Consider the following 13,565-nt stretch of genomic DNA (forward strand, 5'->3'; position numbering starts at 1 on the left):
TAACACTGTCATGACCCATATTTTTACACCTGTTGTGACATACAGTATATTGTATTACTTTATGGCTGGTTATGACACCTACATAAGATGTGTTTTTTCTCTGCCAAGAAGTTTCCTTTCGTTTGAAAGTTTGTTTCTTAAGTCCTTTGTTGTTGTTGTAATGCATTCTTTACAGTCATGTTTTTTTCATCATATTTTAAATAACTTGTAGAAAATATGATCTGCTTTCTTTGTCACTGTGACCCTACTATCTGCCCCGTGAGTCCCCCCAATTGTTTGTTACCGTTGTGTACATTCAACCAAAAGCTAATATAGCGAAGGCTATCATTTGTCACAGAAACTGGAATCCATCTCCCCTGGCACACCCACATTTATTTTAGGGGGTTTTAACAACTGCACTTTGCACAAGGTCCTGCGCACATACCACCAGTATGGGAAATGTCACACTAGGAAAAATAAGACTCTTGATTTGTGCTATGGGACAATACCACATGCTTTCTCTGTCACCACCAGACCTCCCTTGGGGACATCAGACCGCAATGTTGTCTACCTCCCGCCAACCAACTGTCGGCTCCTGGAGAGGGAGAAACCAACAGTTAAAACTGTCCAGATCTGGAACGACAATAGAGTCAATCATCTCCAAGGGTGTTTTGACTGTACTATGTTGGAGATATTTGAGGACAACAGCTCTGATCTTAATGAACTCTTGCTGTAAACTTCTTTGTTGAGTCAGTTGTGCCTACTAAAACCTGTAAAATCTTCCCTAACAATAAGCCTTCGGTATCAAAACATCTAAAATCACTACTTAATAGGAAGAAGGCAGTTTACGCTAAGGGTGACAGACAGGCTTTAAGAGATGTACAACGTGAGATCAAAAGACAGATACTGATGGACAAGGAGGCATACAAGCAAAGGGTGGAGAGGACCCTCACCTCAGGAAACTCAAGGGTGGCCTGGCAAGGGATTCAATCCATGGCTAGTGCCCCCCACATAGGTAGGGGAAAACCAATGCCGACCTTGGGAGACCTGAGGGCCAGAACATGGCTAATGAACTGAATGTTTTCTTCTCACGATTTTAATCAGACAGCTTTGTGTCAGAGGTAAAACAAATGGAATTATCATTACAAATGTTTGAGAGGGTTGTTAAACAGGCAGATGTTTTGAAGTTGCAAAAAGGCAGATATCTCTATCTTAAACTGACAGATTTTAATGGGGTTTTTGTATTACGTTTCTTAGATTGACACATGGGTGCGTCAATAGACTCTTAATTAACCAGTATTGAAGTAGTTACGAGGTCACTGTGTCTCAATACAGTCAGGCCTCATCAAGTATTCTGTTCTGTAATGTCTAGCTGTTAAATATTTTCAATAAAAGAACCAAACACATTGGGCCTCTCACTGTTCCACCTGTCTTTCCTCAATTGAATATATAATAATTAAATGTATAGGAATTAAACATATAGGAATTACATGTAATGTCCAGGCAAATTTTCCTCTTGACATAGTCTGTAACCTCCTGAAGGAAAAGCTGGATTTGGTAGCCAAATGTGGATGGAAAGTTGAAGGTATGAAGGTCAATGTTGACCAGTCCAGATGGTATAGGGAGATACCAGCCATGCAAATGGCAGGGAACGCTTTTTCAAAGCAGCTGCTTATCGTTATCTGACGCATCTCTTTTGCTGCTTTCAAGCTTTAGCCAGACGCAGCCTGTTCACTGTGAGCATTCAGTCTACCCTGATGGCATCCTGGTAATCATGGATTACAAACTGCATCCCACCTGTTGATCACTGGTTTCACAAGTAAAACCCAGGTTTATGAACAGATTTCTTAAGTCAAGGTCAGTATCTCCTCTTCCTGAAAATATATTATCTTTCAAAGTTTCTATGAAGGACTGCATTTACAAATGGTTCATACTGTTTAATACTTGGTGGTTGCCTTGTATATTCTTCTTCAAACTTATGCCAAGTTGTGGTTTGAAAACAACTTTAAACAAAACATGTTATTGTGTGAGTGAAACATTTTGAATATTGTAATTTTTTTTTAGTTACCAATAATTAGTTAGGCTAGCAAAATGACGTACTGTATTGAGGTTGAAAAATTGTTTACTTATAGGGGAGATTTCCCAGACCCAAATTAGCCTACATCTGGACTAATAAGTGCTCAAGTTCTTTTTAAATAAACTGAGCTTCCATAGACAGAAAACAGATATGTCTGGAAGAATGAAGCCTGTTTATATAGCCTGCTTCTGCATAGTCTTCTGTTCTATTCACACTACCTGGTGTACCATCTCATTAATGCTCAAACTAATGTCATATTGAGAGGCCATACATTACTTTATAAAAGTGGCATAATTACTTTTTCTGTGTTGTGATAACTCTAAATGCACCAGGATGTTTTGTGCACACTAAAAAAGTAGAGTTCCACAAGGGTTCTTTGGGAAGGGTGATGGTTCTACGTGGAACCATACTGACTCAAATGTTCTTTGCCATTCAAAAAAGGGTTCTATCCTCTTTCAGTGATTATAAAAATGTAGGGGTGGCTTATTAGAATATTTGTGGCTTGGTTTGTTCACAGCTCTTTTTGTACAACCGTGAGTTCTACAAAGAACCTTTGAGATAGAGAAGGGTTCTTTATAGAACCATTCTCCATAAAGGTTCTATAAAGAACCATAAAAAAGAGATATATATATAGCCCCCAAAAGGGTTGTAACCATAGGGGAACTGATTTTTGGTGCTATATATAACCTTTATTTTTAAAGGAAAATGATTATTTGTAGCACCATACAGGTTCCATTTAGAACCTTATGAGCATGGTTCTTTACAGAACCTTCAAAAAAGGTACCATATAGCACCAAAAAGGGTTCTGCTATGGTTACAAGCCAAATAACCCATATTTGGCACAATATAGAACAATTTGTTTTTAGTGTGTAATTGTGCTAGCCCACAGGTTTTAGTATCATGTAAGATGGTGACGTGTAAGTTCCAGCTGACTGTGTAGGCCTACCCTTTTCACTGTTAAATTACCTCAAGTAAAATGTTTATGATATTCTTTAGTTAATAACCATATGCAATTATGTGTGCCATGCCGGTTTACACTGAAAAAATGAAGATTCTTTCATGGTTCTTCCTCAGAATTGTATGGAAGCCTGCAGATGTGTCCCTTTCATAGCACACAGCAAATTGGCCAGTGTTAACTAGTGTTGATTTTCCAGTGTAACATTTCTACTGTTGATTCAAGAGTTAACTAAACACTGTAAAGAAGTACAATAACCCTCAGTGGTGTAAAATAACCCCAGTGTAGGTGTTAATAAACAGAGTTGAACCAAAACTACACACATCATCATCATTTTTACCAGCATGCTCTATTGCAGTTATATTTTTATAATAGTTTTTATCAATATCTACAGTGCCTTCAGAAAGTATTCACACCCCTTTACTTTTTCCACATTTTGTTTTGTTACAGTCTGTATTAAAAATTCATAAAATTGAGATTTTATGTCACTGGCCTACATACAATAATGTCAAAGTGGAATTATGTTTTTCAACATTTTTACAAATTAATAAAAAATGAAGTCAATAAGTATTCAACCCCTTTGTTATGCAAGCATAAATAAGTTCAGGAGTAAAAATGTGCTTAACAAGTCACATATTAAGTTGCATGGACTCACTCTGTGTGTAAACGTAGTGTTTAACATGATTTTTTGAATGACTACCTCATCTCTGTACCCCACACATACAATTATCTGTAAGATCCCTTAGTCGAGCATTGTATTTCAAACACAAATTAAACCACAAAGACCAGGGAGGTTTTACAATGCGTCGCAAATAAGGGCACCTATTGATAGAAAAAAAAGCAGACATTGAATATCCCTTTGAGCATGGTGAAGTTATTAAGTTATTACACTTTGGATGGTGAATCAATACACTCAGTCTCTACAAATATACAAGCGTCCTTCCTAACCCAGTTGCCGGAGAGGAAGGAAACCATTCAGGGATTTCACCATGAGGCCAACGGTGACTTTAAAACAGTTGCAGAGTTTAATGGCTGTGATGGAAGAACAACATTGTAGTTACTCCACAATACTAACCGAAATGAAAGAGTGAAAAGAAGGAAGCCTGTATAAAATAAAACTATTCCAAAACATGCCTCCTGTTTGCAATAAGGCATTGAAGTAAAACTGCAAAAAATGTGGCAAATAAATTAACTTTATGTCCTGAATACAAGTGTTATGTATGAACCTGATTAAATCTGCTTTCCAACAGACATTGGGAGACAAATTCACCTTTCAGCAGGACAATAACCTAAAACACAAGGCCAAATATACACTGGAGTTGCTTACCAAGCCGACATTGAATGTTCCTGAGTGGCCTAATTAGAGTTTTGACTTAAATCGCCTTGAAAATCAATGGCAAGACTTGAAAATGTCTGTCTAGCAATTTTTTAAATAATAATGTTTGATCCAGGTCTGCAAAACTCTTCGAGACTTACCCAGAAAGACATGTATTGACTCAGGGGTGTGAATACTTATGTAAATTAGATATTTCTGTATTTCATTTTCAATACAATTACAAAATGTTATACAAACATGTTTTCACTTTGTCATTATGGGGTATTGTGTGTAGATGCTTGAGAAAAAAAAGGAAAGTTTGTCTAGTTATATTATGACTTTGTGTACCTCAGCTCATGAGATAAGAGGTTAATAATGGTTATGAAGTTGATTATTTATATGAGTAGCTACCTCACAGGGAAATATAAAAGGAAATCAATTCCCAGAGATGGATAATAACATCTGAATAGAATAAAAAAAAGCAACAAAAAGACAGACTCAAATGAGACAAATACAACAACAATGGGTATTGACTATCAGGAAAATTGATGTTATGTCTTCACTTTTTGTTTCACTCGAAGATCCGAACATTATATAATTAAGTTATGTGTCCAAATTATTGAAGCAGTGTCCATCTTCTTTACTTCCATCAGACAAACGATGTGGGCCAGAGCTGTAATACTTCTCTGTGGTGTGGTATTCCACTACCACCAGGTAAGCAGTACATTGTAATGCTATTTCAAATGAGCCAGTAAGACAATTTACACAGGAGCCATGGATGTTAGCCAAGTAAATCAAGTATAGCACAGATAAAAACAAGACACGTTATACAGAAATGGAAGTAGCCTAATGAATGTATATTATCTCACAGATTAATTATAGTGGTTATTTAAGCAATAAGGCCCGAGGGGGTGTGGTATATGGCCAATATACCACGGCTAAGGGCTGTCCTTATGCACGATGCAATGCGGAATGCCTGGACACAGCCCTTAGCCGTAGTATATTGGCCATATATCACAAACCCCCGAGGTGCCTTATTGCTATTATGAACTGGTTATCAACATAATTAGAGCAGTAAAAATAAAAGTTTTGTCATATACGGTCTGATGTACCATGGCTGTCAGCCAATCAGCATGCAGGGCTCAAATCAGCCAGTTTATAATGTTCCTTTAGTGATTAATTAAAATGTGTCTCTCTCTTCGTTGACACAGGCCTTAGCAGTGGGTGAGTTATTTATACATTTATGTCTGAATGCATAACAAACCAAGCAGCTTACTCTCTATGAAAATAACCATAAAGGGAACGCATGAGGAAAGGTGAAATTACTAACTCGCTCACACAAGCAGATGCACACTTGAAGACCCTCTGCCCTTATCATTTAAATCAGTTGTCGAACAGGCTCTCATACCTTCAGTGGGGGAAAAAAGTATTTAGTCAGCCACCAATTGTGCAAGTTCTCCCACTTAAAAAGATGAGAGAGGTCTGTTATTTTCATCATAGGTACACGTCAACTATGACAGACAAATTGAGAAAAAAAAATCCAGAAAATCACATTGTAGGATTTTTAATGAATTTATTTGCAAATTATGTTGGAAAATAAGTATTTGGTCACCTACAAACAAGCAAGATTTCTGGCTCTCACAGACCTGTAACTTCTTCTTTAAGAGGCTCCTCTGTCCTCCACTCGTTACCTGTATTAATGGCACCTGTTTGAACTATAAAAGACACCTGTCCACAACCTCAACAGTCACACTCCAAACTCCACTATGGCCAAGACCAAAGAGCTGTCAAAGGACACCAGAAACAAAATTGTAGACCTGCACCAGGCTGGGAAGACTGAATCTGCAATAGGTAAGCAGCTTGGTTTGAAGAAATCAACTGTGGGAGCAATTATTAGGAAATGGAAGACATACAAGACCACTGATAATCTCCCTCGATCTGGGGCTCCACGCAAGATCTCACCCTGTGGGGTCAAAATGATCACAAGAACGGTGAGCAAAAATCCCAGAACCACACGGGGGGACCTAGTGAATGACCTGCAGAGAGCTGGGACCAAAGTAACAAAGCCTACCATCAGTAACACACTACGCCGCCAGGGACTCAAATCCTGCAGTGCCAGACGTGTCCACCTGCTAAGCCAGTACATGTCCAGGCCCGTCTGAAGTTTGCTAGAGTGCATTTGGATGATCCAGAAGAGGACTGGGAGAATGTCATATGGTCAGATGAAACCAAAATATAACTTTTTGGTAAAAACTCAACTCGTCGTGTTTGGAGGACAAAGAATGCTGAATTGCATCCAAAGAACACCATACCTACTGTGAAGCATGGGGGTGGAAACATCATGCTTTGGGGCTGTTTTTCTGCAAAGGGACCAGGACGACTGATCCGTGTAAAGGAAAGAATGAATGGGGCCATGTATCATGAGATTTGGAGTGAAAACCTCCTTCCATCAGCAAGGGCATTGAAGATGAAACGTGGCTGGGTCTTTCAGCATGACAATGATCCCAAACACACCGCCCGGGCAACGAAGGAGTGGCTTCGTAAGAAGCATTTCAGGGTCCTGGAGTTGCCTAGCCAGTCTCCAGATCTCAACCCCATAGAAAATCTTTGGAGGGAGTTGAAAGTCTGTGTTGCCCAGCGACAGCCCCAAAACATCACCGCTCTAGAGGAGATCTGCATGGAGGAATGGGCCAAAATACCAGCAACAGTGTGTGAAAACCTTCTGAAGACTTACAGAAAACGTTTGACCTGTGTCATTGCCAACAAAGGGTATATAACAAAGTATTGAGAATCTTTTGTTATTGACCAAATACTTATTTTCCAACATAATTTGCAAATAAATTCATTAAAAATGGATGAATTCTGGATTTTTATTTATCATTTTGTCTGTCATTGTACGTGTACCTATGATGAAAATTACAGGCCTCTCTCATCTTTTTATGTGGGAGAACTTGCACAATTGGTGGCTGACTAAATACTTTTTTCCCCCCACTGTATTTGCCTAAATGTTTCCTTTATGTCACTGATTGTTTTAGATACCTACATGGCTGAGTTCATGGTAGAGAGCAATGCTACATTGTTCATCTCTGGTGCTCTATCAGCAATCAAGGAAATAACAACACCTAATAAAACAATGACTATTGAACTGCTTGAACTAACAGCAGGTACAGTATCACTATTTCTACCAAATATGGTTTCATGAAAAAAAAATGTTTTTAAAAAACGCTCCTCTATCAGTGTTTCATCCATAGCCTGATTGATAATGTGTGTTTCTGTGTAGACTGTAAAATTGTCGGGAATGCTTCTACATGTAACTGTTCATCAAAGTACATCTGGAGTAACGATGTGTGTTGGAAGTTCCAGTGCTGCAATGACTCATATTGTAACGCAAATATTTCTAATTACCCAGCCCTCTGCATACCCAAAGTGAAAGGTACTATTGTTGATACTGTTATTTCTACTATCATTATTTTATATGATCAATAGCCTAGCCCTAGATAATACTACTACAAAAGTATTATTAGGATTCGTTCTTCATTGTAACATTTTTGCTGTAATTTCTACTAATTGTCAACCACCGCTATTATTAAGGTAGTTATTGTTATTGTTGCAGTGTTACTGTATGTTGTCACTATTATAATTTTTGGTTTTTGTTGACATAGTTCACATTAAAGGAACAGTTCAAGTGGGATCAAAAAATAATCTAACTGATACTATAAAAAAACAGGTACATTTTTTTTCCAAATCTGCTGAAATAGTAGTTTTGTTTTTGATCAAAATTATCAACATGTATAATGAGTTAAAGTGACACCTGAATACACATTATATTTAATATTGATGATAACATTTCCTTTTTCTCTTAGCTTACAGATGGTTTTCAAAAATTACATGGGTTTGGATGCCTCAATGTATCTGGACTGAGGTAATACAATCTAAATTTATTAGACGTATTTATTCATTCCTTAATATTTGGCAAGAGTGCTTGTTTTTCTCCCCAAAGATGCAACATCCATTTCTGTTTTTGTCTCCCTTTCACCCATTGGCAACTCAATACTGACACATAAGGAATGATGGCCAAATTGTTGATTTCAAAGTGCATCTCAGTGTCATATTTCTGACTGATACACTTGCAAAAATAATAGCTGACCTGGAACCTACTGTTGGCAAAATTGCTGTTGAAACATCAGGTAAATGCCCCCTCTATTACAGTACAGTCATTTCACATAGTGATATTAAGACCATGTGTAGATAACCACACACACCCGGGCATTAGGCTCAGATAAGGCACAGGAGAAAATATTATATATATAGATAAATGGAGTCTCTGCACACTCCAATCAGTTGCAGTTTCAGAGTTTAACTTGCTAAGCTTTCGGTATTATGATGACCTTCGTCGGACCATACAAACAAGTTTAAAGACAATATGATATTGAGAAATGTGGCAAGGATTATGGTATGAATATAGGTTATGTTATGTTGGTAATTATTATGTAAAGCGTGTAAGAATGTACTGTATTATTTATTGTATTGATACTGTATGTTTTTACTTTTCCACAGGACTCGTGAGCATTCAGTATCCAATGGACACAGTGCAATTCTTCTCAACACCGACGTTGAACTGCACATTTGAGGAGAAAACAAATGGCTCATGGAACTGGAAACTGTTCAAAGGAAATGAGACATTTAATCTGAACAATGGAAGCAGCATAACCGTCTCATTCCCCAATGAAATGTCACCCAACCGTACCACAGTCCAAATTGTAAAGTTGTCAGGGAACTGGGCAGGTGCGTCTGAGAGACCTTTGTCGAGGGTGTAGGATTCTATTTCCTGTTTAGTCATTGGAAATATTGCATCTAATTGTGTTTGATGCTGAAATAGGCCTACTGATGATCATGTGTATTGCTTTTTGAATGATGATTATCTATTTTATCCCTCTCTTAATGCTTCTGAAGGGATTTATAAGTGTGGATTTTCCGAAGGGTCCATTGTGCACGCAGCCTCTGCAGAGTTGAAGGTAGCCCTGCTACCAGATAAGATCACCATGTCGAGTGTCCCACTGACTGTAGATTGCCAAGATACAAACTCTGTGACAGTCACTGCAACCATCGAGAACAGCACAGAGCAATACAACGTCACTTGGGCATACCAAAATAAACCCCAAACTCAACCAGGTACTCTTATGAACTCTTAGTCTTGTGTCTTGAACTATGTATAACCTTATTTCTCATCGTGCTCAAAATGTATAAAGTTGCAGTAACTTGAGAAAAATAAGCAGTTGCTTATTAACATATAGTTTGTTGATAGTATGACCATCTGTAGAGCATCTACAGATGGAAAATCTTCACTATCCAAATAAAGTGTAACCACATTCTATTCTAGTACCACCAGCGGGGACCAACTACACCGTAACTCCGATCATAAGTTGCAATCCTTCAAGCCCATCCAATGTTGTCATTTTCAAATTTCAAAACCAGAAGGATGAGAACAAGAATGCATCCATAACTATCCCAGTGATATATGGTATGTTAGATTGCATGAGTCCATAAAAAAAAAGAAAAAAAAGAAAAGCCATACAAGTTTATTACTATCACTCAAATGTGTTTCTTAAGTGATTTGTTAAAGTCCCCTTACATCCTGAAGGGGATTAAGAAGATTAATTAAGTTCACTCAATGAAGTGGAGGTTTAATTCTTATTAATACTCTTTACTGCTGTTTTTAATCAGCTCAGGACAAGGACAAGGCTTGTCCTGAAGAACACATATGGCCAAAAACCCCAAAAGGTGTCACTGTTATCATCCGAAAATGTGAGGTGAATAAAGTGGGGTACCAAGAGCGGACATGCAGGGGGCCTGAATGGATGGATGTGCTGGATAACTGTGTCAATGAGGAAATAAACAAAGTTGTCAATTTAGCAGCAGTGAGTATGGCCTTTCACCTTCTGCACTCATACAACTCTCATACTGTAAAGTTGATATGGAACATTGGTTATGTTTTGGTGAATGCCTATATTTTCAGTAAAAGTGTTTGCATTCCTGCATTTTAGTAATATGACATTAGTCACGGGTTGGTCATATGATATCTCACATTCTTCAACTACACATCCAGCCACTGGAATGATGTGTGACTTGCATTGAAATACTCTGGGCCTATAGAATGTGTTGGTATAAGAAACAAAGTTACTATTCCATGTTTGTTTTACCATCACAGAACTTTAAAGAGGGACTTGGGGCCACTCAGGAGGTTGCTCTTCAAATCTTTTCTGGTTTGAAGAACAACATGGATGCTACCTCAGTTGCTGATGTGAGTGCATCCATCAATGTTCTGGATATCATGTCGCAAGCATCAGCAAACATCAACCTGGATAACTCCATTTTAGATGTGAGCCATACCCCAATTAAGAATTATACAGTTGTGTACAATATATCTCATACAGAAACATAAATGTATATATATTTTTTCAGGAATTTCTTGGTGCAGCAAGCAACATGTTGAATAACTCTTGGAAGACAGTCAACAAAACCCTTGAATACGACATGTCCTCAAAATACCTCCAGTCTGTCGAAGGTCTAGTGAATAACATCAAAATGAATACCAGTGACGGAAATGACACCCCAAATATACAACTGATACTCTGCAATGGTCAAAACAACACATCTTGCAATGGAACTGTGTTTGGCGTAGAAGTCACATTGGCCCTGTCCTCGGGAATAGTGAAAACTGTGGGAGTAAAAAACCTAGCTGACAAATTAAACAATTTAAATTTCCCAGACTATAAGTTCCCTAGCATTGTGGTGTCAGCCACACTGCAAAACAGCAATGACTCCAAAACAAACATCAAATTGGACTTTCCCATCAACCAGTCAATGGCTCAAGACTATAACATCCTCTGTGTGTTCTGGAACACCACATTGATGGAATGGTCTGAAGAAGGCTGCAAGTGGAAGAAAATGGTCAACAATAGAAGCTATTGCGAGTGCACCCATCTGACCTCCTTCTCAGTGCTGATGTCAAAGACCCCGGTGACCCTGCTTTTTCTGGATGAGATCACCTACGTGGGCCTCGGCGTGTCCATCTGCTCCCTCCTCATCTTCCTCATCATCGAGGCGCTGGTGTGGTCGGCCGTCGTCAAGTCCAACCTCTCGCACTTCCGCCACACGGCCCTGGTCAACATCTCTCTGTGCCTGTTACTGGCCGACTGCAGTATGCTGGCTGTCTACTTCCCCAGCATCCAAACTCCTACCTGGTGCCTCGTCCTGACCGTGACCAAGCAGTTCTTCTTCCTGGCTATGTTCTGCTGGATGCTATGCCTCAGCATCATGCTACTACACCAGCTCATCTTCATCTTCCACCCGCTGAGGAAGAGGGTGTATCTGCTCCTGTCCACCGTCCTCGGCTACATCTGTCCCACAGTGATCGTGTCGGTTACCTATGTGTACTACAAATACACAGGGAAACCCTACCACGACACAGAAACCTGCTGGCTCATTTACGAGGGACTTCTGAAGGGGTCCATTCACGCATTTCTTCTGCCCGTCGGGACGATTGTTTTTATGAATTTCTTCTCCATGGGTGTTGTCATCATGACACTCCTAAAGTCCACTGTTTCTGATGGGAGTAAATCCGACGAGAAAGAGACAGCCAAAAGCATCATGAAAGGGGTGGTCTTGTTAACGCCAGTCTTTGGGATAACATGGGTTTTGGGATTCTTTGTGCTGAGCATTGATAGCAGGGCACCAATGGGTGTTGTGGTGAATTATGCTTTCTCCATCATAAACTCCTTTCAGGTACTTTTTCATATATTTTCCATTACAGATATTCCTGTCTGAAACTATTGAGTGAAAGAAGCTGAAATCAGTTTTTGCCATTGTATTCATAGTGTAATGTTTTTCAGGGCCTCTTCATTTTGCTGACTGGAGGTTTTGCAGAGAAAAGGGTATTTGTCAATCCTTAGGGAGTTTATGTAATTGAATAGTGTTACAATAGTGAATTATGTATGCTAACTGTGTAGATATTATGTATACTTACCACTACTCCTTTTTTGTCATGTTAATACAAGGTGCGAGATGAGGTGTTGAACGTTATCTTGGCTTGGGTGAGTTCTGCTCTTTTATTTCTGCTTTTGTTGTCTTTCCATTCAATTATAGAGCAGTGAAATGTGGTTACATTTTTCTTCAAGTTGCTCTTATACCTGTGTAGGAATCCTATAATTACGCTAGTTACAACATTGTACTTCCATAGTACTTTGGTAATGTCTTGTAATGACATGGTAATGGAAGTGGATGGCTTTACACAAATTGAATACTTAAGCAATAAGGCCTGAGGAGGTGTAGTACATGGCCAATATACCACGGCTAAAGGCTGTTCTTATGCACGACGCAACGTGGAATGCCTGGACACAGCCTTTAGCCGTGGTATATTGACCATATATCACAAACCCCCGAGGTGCTTTATTGCTATTATAAACCGGTTACCAATGTAATTTGAGCAGTAAAAATACATGTTTTGTCATACCCGTGGTACCTCTGTAGCTCAATTGGTAGAGTATGGCGCTTGTAACGCCAGGGTAGTGGGTTCGATCCCCGGGACCACCCATACGTAAAAATGTATGCACACATGACTGTAAGTCGCTTTGGATACAAGCATCTGCTAAATGGCATATTATTATTATTATTATACCAATCAGCCAATCAGCATTCAGGGCTCGAACCACCCAGTTTATAAAGACTGTTTAATAACAAAAAACGCCCAGCTCTATTCCTTTGTAGTTAGAAAGCAAAGCAAAATAAAGTACTATGTACCAACGTTGTAATGCCAGTGTAATTATAGTGTTACTATACAGAAAAGCAACATAATGTCATGTGTTACTGAAAGCTCAGCTCTAAATCTGCCCACCTCTCTCACCAGGCACCTACTACCAAAGAGAAATGTGAGAATATGAAAACCACTTCAAATAAGTGATGAACATCGAGGTTTGTACAGTCTTGATACAAGACACGCACATGTCTGCTGCTAAACACATGTAATTTCATTAATGTAATTAACACTTAACTCTTCAAGCCCTTGATTAGTTAAATCAGGCATGTTAGCACTGGGCTGTAACAAAAGCCTGCACACTCCAAGGGTTTGCACGATTGGGGATTGAAGGACAATGTACTCATCATATGTTTTCTGCCTCAGAAAACTATCTATATACTGGATCAGGACCAATCCATGTGTCTGCCACTACTCTCACCCAGAG

At 38.9% G+C, this 13,565-nt stretch overlaps 1 protein-coding gene across 1 annotated transcript; it reads left to right on the forward strand.

The window, feature by feature from the left end:
• Nucleotides 1-888: 888 nt before the first annotated feature.
• Nucleotides 889-13,285, forward strand: adgrf3b (adhesion G protein-coupled receptor F3b; the record flags this gene model as incomplete). Its single annotated transcript, XM_084150791.1, has 16 exons — nucleotides 889-994; nucleotides 4,955-5,040; nucleotides 5,538-5,550; nucleotides 7,362-7,490; nucleotides 7,607-7,752; nucleotides 8,190-8,248; nucleotides 8,392-8,513; nucleotides 8,884-9,111; nucleotides 9,280-9,498; nucleotides 9,707-9,847; nucleotides 10,051-10,244; nucleotides 10,535-10,705; nucleotides 10,789-12,111; nucleotides 12,219-12,260; nucleotides 12,384-12,419; nucleotides 13,232-13,285. 16 exons carry the CDS (start codon nucleotides 889-891, stop codon nucleotides 13,283-13,285), a joined length of 3,069 nt encoding a protein of 1,022 aa, XP_084006917.1.
• Nucleotides 13,286-13,565: the final 280 nt, after the last annotated feature.

The sequence above is a fragment of the Coregonus lavaretus genome, assembly GCF_964263955.1.
Source record: "Coregonus lavaretus genome assembly, chromosome: 33".
Lineage (NCBI taxonomy): Eukaryota > Metazoa > Chordata > Actinopteri > Salmoniformes > Salmonidae > Coregonus > Coregonus lavaretus.